The sequence below is a fragment of the Cheilinus undulatus genome, linkage group 17, assembly GCF_018320785.1.
Source record: "Cheilinus undulatus linkage group 17, ASM1832078v1, whole genome shotgun sequence".
In the NCBI taxonomy this organism is placed as follows: Eukaryota; Metazoa; Chordata; class Actinopteri; order Labriformes; family Labridae; genus Cheilinus; species Cheilinus undulatus.
The window spans coordinates 26,936,635-26,960,477 of record NC_054881.1 but is presented as its reverse complement, the minus strand read 5'-3'; the positions used below and the strand labels follow the sequence as shown (position 1 = coordinate 26,960,477).

The following is a 23,843-nucleotide window of genomic DNA, read 5'->3' as shown; positions in this document are numbered from 1 at the left end:
CAATTTAAAGAAAGATGAAACCAAACTGGGGGAGAGCCTTCATCATGCAGCCAGATAATGACTGAAAACACACTGCCAAAACAACAAAGGAGTTCATCAGGGGCAAAAAGTGTAAGGTTTTAGACTGGCCAAGTCAATCTCCATACTTCAACCCTACAGAGCATGCATTTTACCTGCTAGAGGAGACTGAAGTAAGTAACCCCGAAAACAAACAACAACTGAAAGAGGCTGTGCTGAAAGCCCGGAAAAGCATCGCAATAAAGAATGCAAACGTTTGGTGATGTCAGTGGGTCACAGATTGGATGCAGTTACTGCAAGAAAAAGATTTGCAACTAAATATTTAGTCTTACTCACTTTAATCGATTTTAAATCTATCTGTTCCAATACTTCTGCTCACTAAAAAATGTGGTGTTATTTGAAAATTAATGCCATCCTCTAAGTTACGTGTCAGATCCAGATGTCAAATCCAAATGTTTTCAGTCTACAACAAAAATAAAGGAATTGGCCTCACTGTTCCAATAATTTTGGAGGAATGTATGTTGAATTCATTTAAGTGTGCAAAAAAGCTGAAAACATTCTATTTACATTATAAATGGAATCCAAACATTTTGGAATCTTGTTTCACTTACTTCTTTATAATTTATTTTTAACGTATGATTATTTTTCAAGAAAAAATTTTACAACTAAAAAATATTATTGAAAGCAAGAAACAATCAAGACTCAAGCAGGCAAGTATGAAATGCATTCGTTCTTTTTTATTGTTGGTCCAATATATCCAAAAAAGTCATCTGAGGTAAAGATAAATTGCATCAAAACAACATCAATATACAAGCTTATTTATAATTACAAGATGCTATTAACATCCAAATGTACAATAAAACTCTGAACGTAAACAGTACACACTGGGAGGGAACCAAAATAAAGAGCAATTCACACATTCATTTGTTCTCTCACTCATTAACCTTCAAACAGGATTGAGTGATACATTTGTCCTGCTCTGCAAATCAGATTTTCTCTTCATGTGCGAATCTACACTAAGAAATGGTGGGGAAAGACTGGGACATTTGGCTTGGGAACATTTGATTTGAACATGAAAAAAAGCAAAAATAATGCCGGACTCTTCCCTCTTATCAGCCAATAGGGTCCCTGTTTGCAGATGATGCCTTTTTTAAATCATCAAACTGGGACATAAAATTTGCCTCAACAAACTTAACACCACAGCAGTTACAGTCAGTCTTCACCCTGAAATAAACCAAATTCAGTCCTTTATTTCAGCAGATGTTTCTTTTAGGGACTTTAGTGCAAAAATAAATCAGCAGGCACACAGCACATGTTGCAAGTTTACCTATGGCTATGGGAAAATTTTTGGAGGACTATTGCTGGGGCTCAAATAAGCTTCTAAATGAATGTGTTCATTTTTTATTTTCTTAGTAACTTAAGATTTAAATTATTGGTACAAACCCTTTAAAATGTGTTTTAGTATTCATCAAAATTTAAATAAAACCAAACAACAATCTTTTCTTATTTCATACAAAAATAGAATCAGCTGTGCATTATAATTTAGCTGTGCAGTAGGGTTTATTGAATATAGAGTATGTCACCATAAAAGCAAAAAGAATTTTTTTTTATCAAATGTGAATGGTCCTAAAAGTTGTGCACAATCAGGTCAGGCCACTTCATTAGGTCTGTACAGTTTCTTCATTCACAACAGTTAGCAGGACTGTCAGTGGATACACTGATGCTTCTTTCACAGTGTTCAGCTGTAAACAAAACAGACAAGTACCTTGTGCCTTCACTTAGTTAAAATTTGTATCATCTAGCCACAACTGTTATTCCTTATATTAAGTTCAAAAGAATCAACTGCCTCACCTTTTTGGTGTTCCTGGGTACAATATAATATGAAATTACAAACAGTTTTGTAATGTTCATCTTTATAACCTGAAGGGACAATATGCTTTGAATGCATGTACGAAAAAAAAAACAATAAGACAAAAGAGGAACCCTCTAAAAAAAATCTCTGCTCAGTGGTAGGTACCTTTTTTGTTGCTTGTTTATAATGTATTACAATCCCTGCTGTTGACTGAATTGCTTCTTTGAACTTATTTAGTTAAGGTGTTGGATTACATTTATTAAAAATGCATGACATAGGAAATAAAAAACAGAAGTCCTTGACAGTATGTGTGAAATAATCAGATTATAGAGAAGCTTAGTTTTGTCTCGGAACACCTCTGACTGCAGCTTTTCATGTTAATTATTTCTTTACAAAAACAACAATTTAGCATCAGTGCATCCATACTGTCCACTGTAGCTGCCTTAACCCTGAACCACAGCTACACAGAAAGCTTTTCTCCACTTTACTGTTTTGTATTAAATTAAAACTCACTTATTCGTTACCTTGCTGAATGTTGTAGTAAAAAGTAAAAGTAGCTGCTCTGTCTTTAAGATTTTGAGGAATAAATGTAGCACAAATAAAAAGAGAATCAACAAATCATACTAAAACTAGTCTGGAGGCAGCACTTCTTCTTATCGCTTCCTTACTGCACCCACCTTTGGCTACACTGAGAGCAGGCTGTGCCATGAGTATAAAAAAAAACAGAGCAAGGGGAAGTCGAAGACAAACTGTAAAAGTAAAGCACAGCTGATTTTGTTTGTGGCAAAGCTGCAGGGTACATATACAGTAGCTAAAAAAGTCAAACCAGCACCTTAGTTCTGAAAATCCTGTTTATAAATGAAGTGATACTAAAGGAACTAATTATGAAACAAAGTACATTACATGCTTCATGAATACAATTTTCTAGTTTATGAGGCTCCAACCCAGTGGGTTCACAACAAATGAAAAGTAAAAATCATCATCTTTATAAATTACTTCTAGGCAGGTATGCAAAACTTAAACCGTCCCTGGTCATCATTGGTCAAGTTTTTTGCTACTTTATGCTGAGTGTAATAAGCTTATAATAAGACTGAGGATATAGAACCAAAAGATGTAGCAAAGGAATTTCAGATTAGGTGGGATATTTAGAGCAACAGGGTAAATCCTCAGCTTTCTGCACTCATCCTCTATGGTTTATTTATTTATTTATTTCGGACAACAAACAACCACTTTAAAACCACTTTCTGGGAAAAAATAAAATAAAATAGAGCAGCAATGTTTATTCACTGATGTAACAAATAATGTTTAAGAGTTGATTTCTCTCTTTAAGGCCACATCTGCAACATGTTAAAAGAGGAAATGTGATGCAAAAGCACAGTTGGTTCATACTTGATGCATTGCTACTTCTGCTTTACCAAAGTTGACCTATGAGTCACAGCTGTGCTGACCAGGGCAAATCTTTGTACTTCCGTACATTTCAACAGATTGCAAACCATTTTCTTAGTACCAGGCCAACTTTTTCCAGAAGCCCCAGAGCTCTTTATTCACCTATATCTCAATATCTCCATTTTAGTTAACCTGTAAACACTAAATTCTTCGCCTAGCTATTAAGACAAAAATGTTAATAGCAGGCAAACTTTAAAATGTCCCCATGCAGAGTTTGTTTCTTGTTCAAGTGTCAATGAAGCTGACCTCTGCAACAAAATCACATCTGAATTCAAAAAGTTGACACTGATTGTAATGTATTTTCTGAAAACAGCCCACCAACAGAGTCAATATTTACTTTCCTCTTTCTCTCTGTGCTTTTCATGAGATAAGTATTCCGTATGTGTGCCTCATATTTTCTAATTGAGTTAAGCCCTTGGGTGAGCAACAGACAAATAATTTACTAAAGACAGAAATGACTGTTATCTAAAAAAAAAGAAGTGATGTGAAGAGACATCAGCAAAGGCAGTGTGAACTGTTTGGACACCAGTTCACCAGAGTCAAACAATTAGCAGTTTGACCACAAGGTGGTGCTATTACACTGTAAATTAGGACAAAACATATGACCAAATCAGACTCCACATTCTTGAGCTTAAGAATTCATATTAGACACATAAATACTGTGAAATGTGAATTTGCTTCATGTCTGGAATTCTATTAATGTGGATCAAAAATACATCCTACTGATTCCCCTTTGGAAAATTATCTGGAGCCTTTTGTAAGCTACAGTTCCTGTTTTTACTCCACCCATGTTTCGCTTCTGATTGAACATAAGCCTGTGGTAAGCTCTAATGCCACAGGAAGATTCAAGTATCTCATGTTAACTGTCACCATAGAAAAGTTTGCTGGGAAAATAGTAAAACTAAACAATCTATGAAATTTGAAAAACAGTAATGGATAGTGTAAAAGTTAATGAGATTTAACATGCAAAATAGCAGGGATAGTATGATTAGTTGAGAGGAGAACTATGAAAACAAAACACAAACTTTTGACTGAAACAAACTAATTTTGGCGCTAAAACAAAGGCTTTTACATGACAGGAAAAATTCTGAGGATGTTTTGGATATTCATGTTTCAGTTCCAACCACACAAGAAAACATTTTATATTGGATGCTAAAGAGTCATCCATCACATTTCGTTTTATGTGAAAAAAAGAAAGACCAGCAACTTACCTCTTTGAGACTGGGGTTAAATAAACACAAGCAGCATTGGCAAATGACTGTTAATTGAAATTTTAAAGTAGAAAAAGTCAATATGAACAAAAAACAAAGAAAAAAATGTCTGTACATAGTCTCTCCTCATTCTGTGCTTGAATGCACCCTTTGTTACCTCCTTTGCAGGTCAGATGTCAGAGATGACCCTCTTCTTCACAGTCATCTCACAGGGGAACGGGGCAGAGTCCAGCAGTAAATGTCAGCTGCCCACTTGGTCCGTTTCCTTGGCATGACAGAGTGTGTTATACAGATAAGGAAGAAGGCGGAGACATGTGGGGATGTTTCAGTTCGTCTCGCTGATTTTGTCCTCAGTCTGTTTGTCCTGAAGGAGAGTTATGAGCAACTCCCATGCTGCCTGGCACTGGAGAGGGTGTAGATGAATGGAGACAGGTGACAGGCAAAAATATATGAGGTGAAAGAAGGAAGGCGGAGTAATATGCAAAGACAGGAGACATATTTTAAAGTTATATTTGGTACTTCCTACAAGTTCTTGTAAAATTTTGGTAACCTTTAGATTTGACTCTTTCCTGTGATATCAACTCACATGTCTTTGTATGGTCACTAACTTTGTAATTCAAGATCTCTAGTGTAATCCCCATTTATAGATTTACATTAGAATGAAAACTACCCTTGGACTAGTAAAAATAAATCTAGTGCTGGAAGTGAAAAATTAGCCAATTCACTTAGGCTCTTGGGTAAAAATAGTAAAGTCCTTAGTAGTGTTGTACAGTTGTGAATGTGTGTAGCTCATAGTCTTTTATATTAAAATGGACTGAGAAACAGCCATCTGGGAGTGAAGCCAACATATTTACTGGGCAACTGTGGCTCAGTAGGTAGGCATCTTACAGTTAGAAGGGTGCGGGTTCGATCCACAACAGCTACGCTCGTATGTTGATGTGCTCTTAGGCAAGGCACTTCAACTCAGTTTGCTCCCACTGAAGTGTCAGTGGCATGTGAACAGGAATGGAATAAGCTACCCCACAAAGTTACTGTATTATACATTGCCTTTAAAAAGTATTCCCCCCTTGGATGTTTTACCCTTTTGCTGATTTTACAAATCAATCATGGTCAATATAATTTTTTAAGTAAAAAAAAAAAACCTCAAAGTGACAACAGATTTCTACAAAGTAATGCCAGTTAAATAAGAATATGCTATGTAAATAAGTGACTGCATAAATAATTACCCCTTTAAGTCAGTATTTATCACTTCCACCTTAGGCTGCAATCACAGCAGTGAGTCTGTGTGGATAGGTCTCATTTAGGCTGGCACATCTAGACACTGCAATTTAACATTTTTCTTTGCATAACTGCTCAAGCTCTGTCAGGTTGCATGGGGATCAGGCGTGAACAGCCCTTTTCAAGTCCAGCCACAAAATTCTATTAGTTTGGGGTCTGGGCTTTAACTCAGCCACTCCAGAACATTTACCTTGTTTGGGCCTTTTCTGTTAAACGGAGTGGCTTGGCTTTACTTGGTTTGACTCAGCACAGCAGCCCAGCATGTCAGGGGATTTGCTTTTTCACCACAGCCTGTTGCCTGTTTCCACCACCCTACCTGTTTTAGAGCTGATGACACAGCTCTAGACACACGTTTGGAGTGCTTGTTGATCAAACCACACCCTGCGCACTGCTTTGATGTCATTGCGGTGTGCTTCGAAGCAGGGTGGGCGTGTTTTGGCCCTGCTCTAGAGCAGGACAATTCTCTGCATGGCTCTGTGCAGCTTGGCGCAGCCAAACTGGTGAAGGAAAAGTAAATCAGCAAGGCCTGGTTTGATGTGGCACAGCCAAAAGTCATAGTGGGAAAGCCCAAGTTGTTTTAAAACCATTTCTCTGTAGCCTTCACTGAATGCTTCGTGTCATTGTCGACCTGCTCCCAAGCCAAATTCTTTTGCAGACTTAATAAGATTGCCCTCTAGGATTTTCCTGTGTTTTGCTGCATTCATTTTACCCTCTGCGTTTGCAAGCCCTTCAGGGCTGGCTGCTTGCAAATATCCACACAGCATGATGCTGCCACCACTGTGCATCACAGGGGGATGGTGTTTTGGTGGTGATGTGGAGTTTTTGTTTTTTAGCCAAACACAGTGTATTATCTGATAGACTAAAAGCACCATTTTGGTCTCATCAGAGCCAAAAACTTTCTTACACTTGACCATGGAGTCTCTCTTTCTCTTTGCCTCTCTCACATAAAGCTTTGACTGGTAAAGAACCCACGCAACAGTGTTGTATGCAGAGTCTCTCCCATCTCAGCTGCTTAAGCTTATAACTTCTTCAAAGTAATCATAGCCATCTTGGTGGCCTCTCTCACTAGTCTCCTTCTTGCACAGTCACTCAGTTTGTGAGGGCGATCCATCTGCCAACTTACACTTTGCTATAACCTTTTCTCTGCATTTTGGAGAGTTCTTTTGTCTTTATGGTGTAATGGTAGCCAGGAATACTGATTAACTGTGCACCAGTTGGCTGGACCTTTATTGAATTAGTTCATTAACTTAAAAGGGGGTTGATATTTATGCTATCACTGATTCGATACTAAATATTTTTATTTGATATTACTTTGTAGAAAGCTGTTTTCACTTTGACTGTTTTATTTTGATAATCAGGGGAAAAATATGGCACCAGTGTTAAAAAAAGTAGTATATATGAAAATGTCTTTAAGATGACGCCATTTGAATTTCTTTTTTTTCCTGCAAATTGCCATTTGTCTGCAACTGGCATTTATGTTGTATGTCATGGCATGAAACAGTGTGAAGAAAGGCCTCAGGAATCTTGACTATACCCTAAAGCATTGACTTCTATGTGTGAACAAATACTAATCCAATACAGGTTTTTGTGTTTTGATCATTTAGTAAAATGCTTTTAAAATTACAGAGGTCATCACTAATCAATAGAACTTCCAGTAGAAGTAAATGGCAATGACATTATGTTGGACATTTGTTAAGGTGTGAGGTGCTTTTAGCCGTCTGCATACCTTTTCATAGTGGTTGATGTTTTTGTCAGCCATGCCTGTGAGAAGCTGTTTGAAGTCTTGTCTCTTGTTGCTCTGCCAGCGCTCCCAGTCAGCCTTCAGGTCAGCATTGAAACACTCCACTTTGTCCTGGCATTTCTCCACCTCTATTGGTATCTATGGTGAAACAGACAGAACTACAACTAAAGGGGCCTTAAGAGGACAAGATACATGACTACAGGTTCATGAACTAAAGCCACAGGGGTCTGGGTGGTGCATGAGTTTATAAGGGAGGGTTTTCTTTGAATACATTTTACAGAAGTGACAGAAAACATCAAGCACTTTCATATAGCATACATGTATATGGCTGGTCAGCCCTAAAAGCTTTTATTTTGAAGAGATAAGAAACCTTTATTTTCTTAATTTTACCAATTGCTGGTAATTAAAATTATTAAAATAATTAAAATATTAGTGGAGAGATTATTTCATGGAAAAATTATATACAAAGTCAAAGGTTGCATGGTTGTAATAGCAATACTGAAATTGTTAAATTTCACACCATGCATTTGCAAGAGGGTATAAAGGAAACTTTGAGGGACTTCTTACACGCAGAAAAAAGGCAACACTAAATGTAGAAATGTTAAGGCCTTGTTGTGTGCAAGGGGTGAATATACAGAGGAGGAAAGAGGACACTTACTGGCGTTCTGTCTTCCTGTTTGCGCAATATGGCTGCTTCTAACCGGCCCTCGTACTCTGCCTGGCTCTGGTCCCTTTTCTTCAAAACATTCTGTCAGCAATCAGAAAACATTACTGCAACATAACTGCATTATTTCACATTGTAAAAGTAGGATTTATGGATGTATGGATACCCTTAAACTTCCTTAATAGATAAGTAGTGAAAAAAATTTAAACAGAGAAAGATGCTGAATCAGTTGCTCAGGGAGGAATAGGAAATGACAAAGGGAGAATTTCAGATGCTACTTCCACTATCTGAGGTCAGATAAGAAAGCGTGCCTGTAGCTGGGAACCATAAAACAGAAAAATATTCAAAGGATGTAAACGGATTTGTACTAAATGTATTGCTATATTAGCATTGCACATCATTAAGTCAATAATAAAATAACCTCTCAAAGAAAAATAATCAAGAATGTAATCAATTAAAGGAAATACGGTCAGTGGTTGAAACATGTAAACTTCATAAATGTGAAGGTAAAAATTTTTATGGATATGTCAGCAAGAGTCATCTTAAAATCTCACCCAGAAACTGACAAAAGTAATAGTAAATAGACGTTTACCGAAAAATAACTCATAAAAATCAGACATTGCTTTTGAATTCACTTCAACATAATCATTGAAAAATAAACTAATGAAACTGGCTGGGACAAAATTGATGGTACCCTTTACCTTACATTATGTTGCACAACCTTTAGAGGCAATCAAGGATTTTCTGTAACTCTTAATGAAACTTCGGCACCTGTTGACAGGTATTTTGGCCCACTCCTTGTGAGCAAAATGCTCCAGCTGTCTCAGGTTTGAAGGGTGCCTTCTCCAGACTACATGTCTCAGAATCTTCCACTGATGTTCCATAGGATTTAGATCAGGGCTCACAGAGGACCACTTCAGAAAAGTTCAGTGTTTTGTTCTTAGCCATTCTTGGGTGTTTTAGCTGTGTGTTTTGGGTCACTATCCTGTTGGAGGACCTATGACCTGCAACTGATACAAAGCTTTCTGACACCGGGCAGCACATTTGGCTCCGGAATGCCTTGATAGTCTCAAGATTTCATTGTACCAAGACACCATGTGCCAGATGTAGCAAAGCAGCCCCAGAACATAACAGAGCCTCCTCCATGTTTCACACAAGTCTCTTTGGAAGTTGTTCTGGGCTCTTATGTTAACATTCATATTATCGGTCTCTTCAAGTTGTCATCAATTTTCCTCTTGTGGCCACATCCAGGGAGGCTGGCTAAAATCGCGTGGACCATAAACTTCTGAATAATATGTGCAACTGTAAGATGGAACATTAACCTGCTTGGAGATGGTCTTATAGCCCCTATCTTTAACATGCTTGTTTATCATTTTCTTTCTAATCTCCTGGGACAGCTGTCTCCTTAGCTTTCTGTAGTCCATGTTCAGTGTGGTACACACCATGATACCAAACAGCACAGTGACTACTTTTCACCCTTTAAACAGGCAAACTGACTGATGACAAGTTTGAAGACACATGTGATGCTAACAGCAGGATACACTTTAGTTTAAGATGCCCCTATGGTCCAATAATTATCAATCTTTTCAAGGGGTGCCATCAATTTTGTCCTAGCCAGTTTTAGTACTTTGTTTTTTAAAAGGATAAATGATAAATGTTGAACCAAAATTAAAACGCAATGTCTGATTTTCATTGGTTAATTTTCAGTAACTTCTATTTACTACTACTTGTGTCAGTTTCAAGTTATTTCAATGACCACTGATGGTTTTTTTCTTTCCTTAACAGAAGGTACCAACAATTTTGTCCCTGTGTGTAAAAGTTTCCTTTTTGCAAGGGGCACATTCATCACAATTTCATCATTATCACAACACAATTTTCACAGTAAAAGTATTGCAAAATGCATTTTATGTCAAAGCTTCCTCATACTGCATGCATTCATTGTACATACTGTTCTGAGTTTAACGGCCAAGTCTTCACATCATTTTGATGCTGTTTAATGAAGTTACAGCTAGTTACCCACAGATTTTTCAAAAATAAGTAATGAATTATTGATGTTTTTTTATGTCAGTATTTTTGTTGTCATTTTTGCTGTAATACCATAGTTTGCCACTAAGGCTAACTAAACAGCAATGCAAACTTAGCGTTCTGCATCCATTTATCTTTGGAGAATTAAAAAAAACAGAAACTTTACTGAATGACATTCTTTATGTCTCTCACCTTCATGGACTCTATGTAGAGGACATACTCTCTGAGCACAGGCAGGAAGTCCTGGCTCATGTTCTCACACTGCTCCTCCAGAGCTCCACAACACGTCGACACGCAGCCAGCCACACCCTCTAGGGGGCGCTGTAGCTCCTCCTCAGACCCTGCCCAGCTGGAGTACACAGTGCCATACTCACGCAGCTCAGTCAGGTACTCTAGTTAGGAAGACAGAGGGATGGGGAGAGTTAGGAAAAAGAAACATTGTGGTTTTACTGTTTTTTTTTTTTCCTTTTTTATACTTGGTTGCCTGTGGATTCTGGGAGTTGAGATTTCAAGCTAGATAAACTTAGTTTTTCATGACACATCAGTACTTGAAAATAAATCTGAAGAGTTTTTTTCTCTTCATTTAGTGGTGATACTGAGGGACTGGCACTTTCAACTGCAACATCTAAATTTGTAAATTACACACAAGCGAGGATGATGGCTGAAATCCAAGCCGTGGAGTCATGTATGCATGGCATTTGCTTGTTTCACACTGTGTCAGATTACAGGCCTTCATTATCTATAGTTGGTTCCCAGAGTTTCCATCTTATCTCACCCAGCAGGGAAACCAGGACCTTGTGTTTATGCTTCAGTTTTTTCATCTAAACAGACTAAGAAATGCAACATTTGAACAGATGGTGACAGCAAGCACATGACTTATCATGTGTAATTTAGACCCCTAGTTATCAACTGTACAACCACAAAGCCCAAAGGTTTGTAGGTTTTTACCCTGGCCAAACAGTCTCTCCCTTGGAGAGTCAACACAACAGAAAATTTCATAGAACCTACTGTCAGATATTCAGCAGAAAAAGACTGAACCAGTTCCTGGCATATGCTCACCACAAGTTTGATGACGCAGATACAAATAGCTAACATTAACTTGGACTACAGAGGCAGGTGGTGAAGATTGAAACTTGAGGTCATATTGCAACCACTGTTCTTTTTCTAAAGGTTTTTCTTTAGTGATGCAAAATGGTACAAGAAACTTGATGTGATGAGTACATATACGAACAACCAATACAATGTGTGGAGATGCGACAATGCTACACGTAAACATTTCAGACAGGAGAAATAATACAGAAACAATAGATCTGCAATGTATTGAATTAGTCAAAGTTGAGGGTGTTGACAGTTTAAGTGTGTGAGTGAATGTGGGTTTTATATGTGTGTGAACATCTTTGTGCCACGAGAGTAACAGATTGAGAAAGCTTTTAAAAAGAAAGAAATAATTAAATACCACAAATGGGAAGAGAGAGGATGTGGGAGGTGAGGTACAAGAGGGAATTTAGGTATATTAGTCATCTACTATTGGAACATACAACAAATACACCCTTTATTCCTGTTTTTTTTTCTCCCCCATTTAATGCATTGCTCATTTGACACCCATTTGATACACTTTTGCTCATTGCACCTGTATTTTACAATCCTTGACTTTATTGTCAGATTTCAATCATCCAAGAAAACATCTTAATATCATTTGCAAGGTTGATTGATTTCCTGCTAACTTCACATTAACACAACTGCAAATGCTGCTATGTAATGAGGCCATCGGTATTAAATAATCACAATCTGCATCCACACAGATTCACAAGCCACTGATGCAGCTGTGGGAACAATATATGGTTAAAGGGATACGTAAATATTTTGGCAAATTCGCCCATTGCCATAATTCCTATAGTCTTAGTAATAGGTCCGTTTCCTTTAGTTGTCGGTGCAAGCTGTTTCTAGATCTGGGGGGACCGTTAAACCAGCTGCAACGTGAACACTATTTTAGCAGATGGAATTTTTGCTTTCCCTCATCAAACTCATCAAATACACAATCCAACAACTCCAAAACGCTCTTGTGGACAAGTTGTGACCTGCACATTCACCACGCTATGAAATAATCATGGAACATTACGAGATGGAGATGTTTTAAAGTTAAATGCAAAGGCTGCTTCACTGTGTTGCTCCGCCCAGTGGTTCACTCAAGAAACACTTCCGAGTATTTCTTCATGTGTCGTAATGTTACATAATTATACGTTATTATTTCATAGCATGGTGAATGTGCAGGTCACAACTTGTCCATGAGAGTGTTTTGGAGTTGCTGGATTGTGTATTTGATGAGTTTGAAGAGGGAAAGCAAGAATTCCGTCTGCTAAAATAGCGTTCGCGGTGCAGCTGGTTTAACGGTCCCCCCAGCTCTAGAAACAGCTTGCATCGACAACTAAAGGAAACTGACCTATTACTAAGACTATAGGAATTAAGGCAATGGGCGAATTTGCCAAAATGTTTACGTATCCCTGTAAGTGTCTTGCCCACATTGACATGTGACTAGGGAAGATAGGGATCAAACCCCTGACATTATGGTTGAGAGATGACAAACTCTACCATTTGAGCCCCAAGGAAACAAGTGTTAAAGGAAAAAACAGTTTTTACACAGGATTTATCATATTATCAGTCTTGTGTGTCGGCCTGATACCTGACTGCTCTTTGAGTATCCTCTGAGCGATGCGGTCAATTGTTCCCAGTTTCTGACTGAAGGTGTCCAGGTATTCACCCATGGCGCAGAACTCAGCAGGCCGTGCCCGTAGCTTATATCCTCCAGCCACGTGTTTCACTGACTCACCCACCTTCGTCAGCAGGGCCAGACCTTGCCGCTTGTTTAAGTCCTACAGAAACACAGTGACAAAGGCCACACATACAGTATCAAGATAAAAATATCCTACTATAGTGACTAAAAAAACTAGGTGAACTACTAATCTAATGTTTAAAAACGATCAATCTATTCTTTCTTCCATCTGATATGCTAAAATTGTCAAAGCACATCCTTAAGAATTTCTTTGAGAACCCCTCTCTCATTTACTGTAGTGATTCTGCTGTAGTATGCCTATGTCTTACTTTTTTTAAAAATTCCAATTATTATACTGCCACTTCAACCTTATTTTCTCACAGAGATTAATAAAGCCTTGTCTTGTGTCTCAGCTACTGAGGAACTAAATTTGTGAGTGATGGCAGATACAAAGAATACACACCCCCACACATGCACAAGGATACACACTTGCAGCAGCAGAGCAGAAGCTTTGCGCTTTCTGGTATTGCATTTTGCAGACAGATTGCAACTGAGATAACTACAGGTTATTGTATTTCACCATAGCCTGTAACCGTCAGTAGGTCTCTAGTGAAAAGTATTGGACAATTTTATACCTAAAATTAACCCATTGCCCTGCCTTAAGCAGCAAGTGTTCTTCAAAAATAACAGGGATTCCTGAAGAACAATGATGAATAAAATATTGGCCAATGCCAAACACCGAATCAATAAAGAATTAACCAATGTTGTTCTAAGAAGAAGAGATCATGGAAATCAAATCTAAGAGAAAATGGAACGTTTGTACAAGCAGTCAAACAATGATTTCCCAGCCTTATTTTGCCTCACCTTTGCAGATAAGAAAGCATTTAGATGTGGGTTAAAGGAGAGGACCGGATGGTCAGCAACTCGCTTCAGGAACTTGTCCAGAGCCTTCATCCTTGTCTCCACAAACTCCTCCGAAAAGCGATCAACGACACCTTTCATAACAAATTTCTCTGGCAAGGGCTGGAAAAAAATTGAAGTAGAAGAGAAGGGAAGAGAAGAAGCAGAGCGGAGAGAGTAAATTGAGAGTTTCAGTATAGAAATAAGTGCAGTAGGTTATGTTGTGGCTTGTGTGACCTACAGGAATGAGGTGGGTTGGCTGACTGTCCTCAAGCTTGATCCTTAGCCAGTCAAAGTCCTGGTATCGCCGTCGCACACAGTACTCTGGAAGGTCAAACTCCATTCTTGTTGTCTAAAGAGAAAAACAAAGATTCGTTATTTAATCTGGTAGAGAAATTTTTTTAATGCAATCCCAATTCCAAAGAAAAGTTGGGGTGCTGTGTAAAATGTAAAAACAAACAAACAAACAAAAAAGAATGCAATGATTTGCAAATCCCATAAACACATTTTTATTCATAATAGATAATTAACAGCATATCAGATGTTGAAACTGAGGCATTTTACCATTTCATGACAAAAATAGCTCAGTTTGAATTTGATTTCAGCAACACATCTAAAAAAATGTAGGGATGGGGCAACAAAAGGCTGGAAAAGTAAGTGGTACTAATGAAAAACAGCTGGAGGAGCATTTTGCAACTTATTAGGTTAGTTGGCAACAGGTCAGTAACATGACTGGGTATAAAAGAGACAAAAAACTGTGTCGAAAATAAACTGAGAAATTCTGGATTGAGGCAAAATGGAAAACTGTTCTATGGTACGCTTAATCAAAATTTGACATTCGTTTTTAAAAATCCCGGACACCGTGTCTAGAGAGGAGAGGGACTATCTAGCATGATATCAGCGGACAGTTCAAAAGCCTGCATCACTGATGGATGGGGTTGCATTAATACCTGTGGAATGGACAGCTTACACATATGGAAAGGCACTATCAATGCTGAAAAGTTTATAGAGGTTTTAGAGCAACTCTCATCCAGACAAGTCTCTTTCAGAGAAGGCCTTGCATATTCCAGCAAGACTCTGCTAAACCACATACTGCATCCATCCCAACTGCATGGCTTTGCAGTAGAAGAGTCTAGGTGCTGAAATGGCCTGCCTGCAGTCCAGACCTTTCACCAATAGAAAACATTTGGTGCATCATTAGAAAAAAAAATATGAAAAGAAGACCCAGGACTGTTGAACATCTAGAATCCTAGATAGAGGGGATGCCAAACAATAGTAAACATGGCCATGTCCTGTCCCTACATTCAAAATATGCTAATATCTCTATGATTGGGGAAATGTCTCAGTTTCAACATCTGATATGTTGTTTCTATACTAATGCAAATAAAATATGGGTTAATGAGATGAATGAGAAATGATGATGAGAAAAATCATTGAAACCTGTTTATATTTACATTTTACACAGCACCTCCTTTTTTAGTTGCACTCAATACTAAAAGTCTATTTCTAGCAAACAGAATTCAACACAAATGTATTTGCCATGTGTATTTTTGTGTGGGTGGTCATCTTTCTGTTCACTTTATCCCTTTAAGAAGTACTGTATATGCTCAGTGACCTTGAAATACAGCTGACAGTGCAAACACACCAATACACACGTGTATTTGGTCCCTGACAAGGGAGTGATAAAAGACTCCCATTCCCACAAGTTCTTCATTAACACTTTGTGTTCATATTGGCCTGTGATATTTGTCTAGTGCATCTGAGCTACAGCACCACTGTGCACATAGCAACTGTCGTCATGACGGCATCTGACGGCTCAGAGTAGCATCTCCCTCTTAATCTCTCTCTTTCACTAAACCACGGGCAGGCCTGTGGTGCTATGATCCTTCCTGAAAGTCAGAACAAATTACACTCTGCTGGCAGAGCGATGACTCTGAGATCCTCCTGCTCTGTTTTACTGGCAGAGATTTGAAGAATGAAAGTACGGTTCCTCCTAAACAAAATTCAACTGAATCCATCTTCTCACTGGCAAATTAATCTGTTACTGGAAGAAAAAGGAAAGGGTGTTTTCCCTATCTTAAGTCCATAAATTCCAACAATTTCATCCTCCTTGAGATGAAGTCTTGGCTTGGAGGTGACAACATTTTCGGCACTCATGCATTCATTTTTGGTTTTTCTAATACCGGTGTTAAATCAACACTTTTGAAACCAAACTGCAATACTGCTTGCTATATTTGTGAAACCAGGCCGCAGTGTAGATATTAGGAAAGACTGTGGAGAGGGAAGTAACACACCACAGTGGAGCCAAAAGAGAATATTTTTTATTAATTCTATCTGTAACTAAAAATGCAGATACAGATGACTGGCCAAAATAATTGGCCAGGCTGCTCATTGATCAACGCCAAGCCTGAATCAATGCTTTTGAGAGAAAAAACTATGGCTAGTTTAGAGAAACTCTTAACTTCAAAATTAGCACGACAGCCAAATTTCAAAACTTTCAAAGGGTCTGAATACTTATGTAAATGTGATATTTCAATTTTCAATTTTTCATTAATTTGCAAAAAATTCTACAATTCCATTTTACTTTGTCATGATGGGGTCCTGATTCTCCAGATTAATGAGAATAAAAATGTTCTTTTACTGTAGCATCAGGCTGCATTGTAACAAAATTGAAAAAGTGAAGGGTGTCTGAATACTTTCTGAATGCACAGTATTTATAAGAGTGGCACACTGCACATGGAATTAAAAGTCAGTGGGTGAATAAATGCTGACCCAGTACTGTATATATTTCTGTGAAACAGCTTTGAAACATGCCAAAAGAAAATAGAATAGGAAAAGGAAACATAAGTAATTTCTTTATCTAGGAGTCTCAGAAAAAAATGTGTATATACCAGCACTGCATCACAGACAGACAACAAAGTAGGTCTTAATATGTCAGTCAATGTGACAATATCCTCAACAGAAAATCATGAGCAGAGCACAGACATTGCTTCACACAGCATAATGAAAAAAAAAAAAAACACATTCATGCTCTGCTGGCATACAACAAGTGCCCATAAATCACAGGGGCGTGGCAACAAAACGAAGCAACAAAAGATGTGTTGTAATTTGGTCTGGTATATATCAGACAATCAGTGTACTGAATTTCAATACTTCTTCCTATTTATATTTAGCAGGAACAGATCAGTCATGAAGGCTGACATTGGATTCTGTCCTGGTACTGAACTAAAAATGGAAAGTAAGAAGGAAAAGTAGTATTAGTATTAGATGATGGTACTATCAAGTCTAGTAGTTTCTATTTCCCTGTCAGTGGTGCATAACAGTCACTGGAAAATGTAATTGGTGCAATTTCATAAAGGAATAGTCAGAAGTGTGTGCTACATGTATTTTACCTCCACATAGATGCATTCATCAAAAGGCCTACGGATCACAAACTCCACAGGTTTCCTTCGAATTCGATTTTTACTGAATGCAAATTTATCATATCAAAATTTCTTGTGAACAAAGAAAAGTTTAACCACCTGGGTTTTCAGACCCTACTGCTGAGACATTGTTGAAAAACTGATTCAGTTCAACCACCAAATGAATAAAGGATCTTGTTACTCATAAATTGAAGATTCCTGCATTAGAAAGTACTGTCTATCAGTGTGCCTTTGGCTTCTAGGTACAGCAATCTCCTCCCTTGGACATATCAACAAAGAGTTACAAAAAAAGAGATAATGAAAAAAATATTTGATCATTAAATGTCTCTATGGTATATTATATCAAGATGACACATTCATTGTGTGCTATAGTTCAAAGAAATCCAGGTTAACAATAACATGAGCCAACAGCAGACCTTGGTGGAGACTCTGTAGGTGATGTAGGTCTCCATGGTAGAGACATGCTTCTTTGGGTCGTCCACCGTAACAAAAAGGTCACGAGTTTCTGTGAGGATATAGGGATCCCGGACGTCTGCTTCCAGCTCATCGTCCAGCTGCAGCCTGTTGAAAAGTGAGGATGTGGAGGCAGGGCTTGATGTTTCAACTGGCGTGCCATTGGTCAGGCCAGCTTCCTGCAAGGAGAAACAACAGTGAAATCAAAATTTAGAAGCTGCGATGGATGGCGAGAGTTGTAAACAAAGAGCTGTTAGATCGATGCTGATGGTGTTGCCATTGTTTCTCTCTGTCAAAGGAGCTCTTATTCAGGCTACTGCTGAGTACACACCCTGCATCATCTGACACAGCTCCCATTTTTCTAATTGAATGATGGATGAGGGGAGAGAAATGGAGCATCTGTGGACTGCAGACACAATTTCACAGGATTAACATATGAAAATCCTGCAGTGGAAAAATCTCCTCTAGATATTCTCTCTGTACATTGACAGAAAACGGGACTTAAGACAATAAATACTCCTTGAAAAAAATCCCAAACAGATTATACATTTCATTTAGAGATGATCAGATGCATCGGTTTTGTTTTGTTTTTTAATGTCTATGCCTTTGGTTATACTGCTGCTGCCTGTCTTGGCAAGGACACTTGTGTAAATGGGATTCTTTATCACAATGAGGTTTTTTCATGATTATATCAATTTAAATGATAAAATAATAAAATGATAAACGTCAGAATCGGCCAATATCGGTCCTCTGACAAACACTAACTACAAATTTAGAGAAGAGATTTATTATTGAGCAGAGGATGTGACTTGTTGGACAAACTCTGGTTTGTTTTTATGGTAAAGCATGTGAGAAAATGACGGCATTAGGAGAGTAGTATACCAAAAAACATCTGCATAGGTTTCAACTGATATTTTAAACATTGGTGTCAGCAGAGGCCCTGACTTTTACAATTGGTGCATCTCTAATTTTATTTTTTAAAAACAGCTGTTATTTCTAGTGATTAAGATGTTAAACTTTTGAAGAGGTGTTGATAGAATGAGCATGTGTAAATTCTATACTGCTGGACTTGTTGTTGTACTTTCCAGTTTTCATTTCAAAAATACAGGAAAATGCAAGCGTTCACTCAAGGGATGCACAATATTATCGGTTTGATATCTGTCTCAACAGATATTAGCTTAAAAAGTAAACTATCAGTATTTCTGCCAATATTTGCAGCCGATATTGCTGTTGTGAATACTAGCATATATCAGCTGTAAATATTAGCCATTTGTACAGATATTTTTGTGGATACTGATACCAGTATCGGAAATACATTGGATACTGCTGAAAATGTGGGAATTGGTACTGGCAAGTATATATGCTTATGCACCAATCAGATATCAGATGTTATCATATACAACAAAAAGTGACACACTTTATTAAAAGTTAAATAACTTTTGAACCATAAATCATAGCCTCTTACTTTTTCTACTTCTTGAAGCTATCCTTTGCACCACTGATTTTTCAAACGCATTCAACTCCATCCAACCCACCATACTCAAAGACAGGCTCACGGAGATGGGAGTGGATCCTTCCTGTGTTTCTTGGATCATAGATTACCTGACAGGAAGGCCACAGTTTGTCAGGCTGGGTGTTTCTGGGACATTAATGAGCAGTACAGGGGCTCCACAAGGAACAGTCCTGGCTCCATTCCTGTTCAGACTGTATACATCATACTTCAAATACAGCACTGAGTCCTGCCACATTCAGAAATACTCTGATGACACTGCTATCGGGACATGTATCAGAAATGGACATGAAGCCAAATACAGGGATCTGATAAGTGCCTTCAGTGACTGGAGTAACAAAAAGTGCCTGCTACTCAACACCTCAAAGACAAAGGAAATGATCATAGATTTCTGCAGATCCAAACCCCCTCTTCAGCCAGTGAACACTTGTGGCGTGGACATCGAGGTGGTGACATTGTATAAATATGTAGGTGTACACCTGGATAATAAGTTGGACTGGTCTAAAAACATAGACTTCATCTACCAAAAGGGGCAGAGCTGCCTCTTTTGCCTCAGAAGACTCCGATCAATAGACATCTGCAGTAAGATGCTGCAGATGTTTTATCAGTCTGTGGTGGCAAGTGCTCTGTTTTATGCTGCAGTCTGCTGGGGAGGCAGTGTAAAACACAAGGATGCAAGGCGTCTGAACAAACTGGTTAAAAAAGCTGGCTCTGTGGTCGGAATCAAATTGAACTCACTGGAGGATGAGGTGGAGAGATGCGCACTGAGCAAGGTGGAGGCCATTCTGAGAAACATGGACCATCCCTTCATAACCCCCTTAATGAGCAAAGAAACAATGGTGGGGGGCGGCTCCTATCCCTGCGCTGCAGGACAGAAAGATTTAGGAAATCTTTCATACCATCAGCAATTAGACTGTATAATTCTAAAGTAAACAGATGAGACTCCCAGATGATTGAATTTCCCTTCAGGAATAAATAAAGTTCTTGTATTGTATTGCATTGTATTGTATTGTATTCCATTGACGCCATCCATGCCTTCATAGCCCTTAGAGAAGTATTTCAAGTGGGCCCAGAACTTGGGTGACTTTTCAGGGACTTTAAAAATTAAAACCACGCCTGTAGATCTGATATTGAACATCTTTTTATCCTTTTTAAATCCATTTTTCAATTACATTGCTGCTAGCTTGAATGCTAACGGCCATATTGTTATCCCAGAATACTTCGTGAGTGGCTGTCAACCAATAGCAGTGTGTTCTGTCATCACATCATGCTATGTCTGCACATGCCTGGACAAGTAGCTCATTACAGAGATGGCTTGAATAGTGCAAAATGGAGAGAAAGATAGATAGAGAGCCTGTGATGTTGCCCTCTGTGTCATTATCATTTTCATATTTAGTGGTAAATCGTGCAATGATTAGCAGGAAAAACAATTTTACGTTCCACAGAGTGGCTGTTACAATTCTATTAGTCAAACCATGTTCTGAGTTAATTGTAGGGCTAAAATGACATGCCATTTTCCCACAGCCAGTGGGAAAATGGCAGTCAGTCCAATAAGTTTACACCAGTATCAGATGAGTACTTTGTATTAGCCAATAACCTACGCTTTGGTATTGGAAATGGGGAGGAAAAAAAAATATTGGAACATCTCTACTTTAAATTGTGTTTTGAGGAATGAAGTTTTAGGTCTAAAATACATATTTAAATAACGGTATCAATATTGGTAACGACTAAAATTAATCTGTAAATATCTGCATATCTGATATCCATCCAAACACAGTGAGGTTAATCAGAAAAGCTATAAGAGGAAAAGGCTGAGCATAAGTGGAGGTTGTGGAAAGTGTCTCCTCTAATAAAAAGTCAACATTTTAAGGTTTTGGAGATGTTACAATTAGAGAAAAGAGAAAGAAGCAGCTGAACATCTTTTATTACTGTACTTTTATATAGAACAGAGCTTGAATTTAGAAAGGACTTTGAAGATCACACTAATACAGTTACAGCAGAAATGGAATGTTTAAAGTAAACAGAGAACTACTGTTAACACTGCTGATGGAAAGTTGGCAAAAAAACTGAGGCAACAGAGCTGCTTCTTCAAAATAAAATTAATGTTTTATTTACATCAGCATGACTGTCAAATCTGATGTACCTAAATGAACCTACTCCTGACTACACCTGTTATCACTACACAAGAATTGTGCCTCCTTGCAGGTTAAGGTGCAGGTGAAGAGGCAAAAAAGGTAATGTTCAACTTTAATCACCCTTTTTTTGCCACATGCACACTTTTTCTCTGAAGTTGCACAAAGCACTACCTCTTTCTCTTCTCCCTCATCCATACAACTGCACACACTGACTACACACACATCTTTACACCATTCTCTCCTTTTTTCTACTGAACACACACACATTCAGAAAGAGACAGACAGACTGCTGAGATTGTAAGTGCTCTTTTTTACACTGTGGGGCTAACCTGCAATGGTAATCACACTTCAGTTAATTGCATCGCGTTGCATCATGACTTAAAAAAAAAAACAGGCTGCCACAACACAGACCTATCAGACTGACAATACATATGGGATCGCAGCAATGAGACCCAGATCCGATTTTAGTGCAGAGCAGCATTGGGGCGTGCATGCATTTATTGATCAAAATTGCGAGACGCTAATGGATATAATGCAGTTATTTAATATTATAAAAACAGACTCTACACAGTACTTTCAGCACATGTTTAGGATGACTATATTTCTTAAATATCATTTTATTGAAGAAAAATACCAGTCCAAGCATATACTTCAAAAGCAAAACACGCTCAGATATCTTGATTGGATGATGAATAAGATAATCACCGATCAGTTTCTAATCCTGAATTCTTTTCAAATGTGAAATAACATGGGGTTGCATGCAAAACCCACAGTTATGGGTAATCTTGAAAAATATTGGGTAAGATCTTTTTATTCTAATAAACATATTGGTGCTTGAAAGCCTAAACACTGTAAAAAAATGCTTTGTCAAGTAATCCTTCCAGAGACACCTACACATGGATCCCAATCCATGCCAAAATCAATTCATATTTGGCCCAGGCACGCTAACTTTTCATCTAATGTTATTGAAACCTGTTGACAAGCTGTTGAAATCCTCTGCTAACAGACTGGAGCCAGAATCATTTTCAGTCTAATGGCAGCGGAAAAGAAGAAGAATATGAAAATATATTCCAAGTGGGTATTTTGTTTGCTGACAAGTGAGTGGCCTCGCTTTTTATGATGTGTGGGCTTTCATCATTGGCTTAGAGTATTCATGATGTATCAAAATAAAGCACATTACCTCTCCATTTAAAGAAGAGTTGTTACAAAGGTGCACTAAAACAGCTTCATGAGAATAATTAACAGCAAAACCACAGCAGGTGATAAGCATTTTACCCCCATGAACCAACAGCAGGCAGAAAAAAAGCTTTTGTGATTTGTTTACCAAGTCCATCGTTGTTTATACAGAACACCGTGGTTGATGTTTAAACTGGGGTCTGGCGTGTGAACTGAAGTGTGATGCTTCAACATGTGAAAGCATAATCCAGTTATCACGGTGCAAACACCATGCACAGTCTGTGCATGTGTGATTCAGTGGTAATAAAAAAAATGTTATCCCATTTTATTTCCTGTTTTACGTTTTACATTTTATTCATTTTCTGTGTTTTGCTGTTAGCTATGCGGAAAAGAAAGTGCGTCTATCAAATATTATTCTCTATGACACTGCTTTAGATTCTTGAGATGGCTTTTTCCCCAAAAACTGATTTCGTGGATCCGGCTCCACTCTAACCCCCCAGTCTTGTTGTGCAAACCATATATTCAATCAAAAATAATACAAAGTGACCTGTTAATGCGTCGATCGGTATTTTTAACTGCTGCCTGTCTACATTTAACTTCAACCATGTTGCTACTTCTTCCTTGACTGGTTTATCCTTTAACAGTGGTGCCAGTCTGGTCGCAGGTTAATTTGTTCATTTGGTTAAACGTGCTCTCTCCGTCCCCGTGATTGTTTTCAAACTGATTTTGGTGTTGACCCAGCAGACCCTACCTTATCGCCTCCGACGCTGGCGGAAAACGGCTCCTCGGCGGTGGACAACGGGTGAATGATCTCCGTGATGGGCTTCTGCCCCGAGCTGGCCAGGCCTCTCGGAGCACCGACACTCATCCTACAAGAGACGGGAAGACGTGGCCGTTTATCGGAGGGGACGGCTCTCCGGTTCTCCGCGGCAAAACCCGTTAGTATAGCTAGTGGGGGATTTTCCTCGGTTCAGGGTCTTCTCAGTTGAGATGTTACACCCGCTAGTTGGTCACATCTGTCAGCTGACTCTCACTGCGCAGCTCCGGAGGTTAAACTACACGAACCCGGATGTAAACATTTCCGTCACGTGACAATAAGAGGCGAATGAGGCTCTTAAAGATCGTCTATTAACAGAACCAACATGAGACAGCTAGCTGTGTCAATTTAACCGTGCTCTCTTGGTTTATATAAGACTGAATGGAGAGCTTAAAATGGGTATAAAATACACCTTTTAACGTGTA

General features: G+C 38.4%; 1 protein-coding gene across 1 annotated transcript; it reads right to left on the bottom strand.

The window, feature by feature from the left end:
- Positions 1–735: 735 nt before the first annotated feature.
- Positions 736–23,634, bottom strand: snx30 (sorting nexin family member 30). The gene is made up of 9 exons (XM_041810780.1): positions 23,353–23,634; positions 17,744–17,959; positions 14,147–14,257; positions 13,870–14,028; positions 12,916–13,105; positions 10,428–10,627; positions 8,205–8,294; positions 7,532–7,684; positions 736–4,930 (listed from the first exon to the last, which is right to left on the bottom strand). The coding sequence occupies exons 1-9, from the start codon at positions 23,467–23,469 to the stop codon at positions 4,853–4,855; spliced, it is 1,314 nt and encodes a 437-aa protein (XP_041666714.1). The 5' UTR covers positions 23,470–23,634; the 3' UTR covers positions 736–4,852.
- Between the last annotated feature and the right edge of the window lie 209 nt (positions 23,635–23,843).

Excerpts from the sequence above, each read along its gene's own strand:
- snx30 (XM_041810780.1), bottom strand. The coding sequence starts at position 23,469 with ATGAGTGTCGGTGCTCCGAGAGGCCTGGCCAGCTCGGGGCAGAAGCCC. Across the intron at positions 17,960-23,352 it reads CCAGCGTCGGAGGCGATAAG|GAAGCTGGCCTGACCAATGG; the intron begins GTAGGGTCTGCT and ends TTCTCCTTGCAG. Across the intron at positions 4,931-7,531 it reads ACATCAACCACTATGAAAAG|TGCCAGGCAGCATGGGAGTT; the intron begins GTATGCAGACGG and ends CACCCTCTCCAG.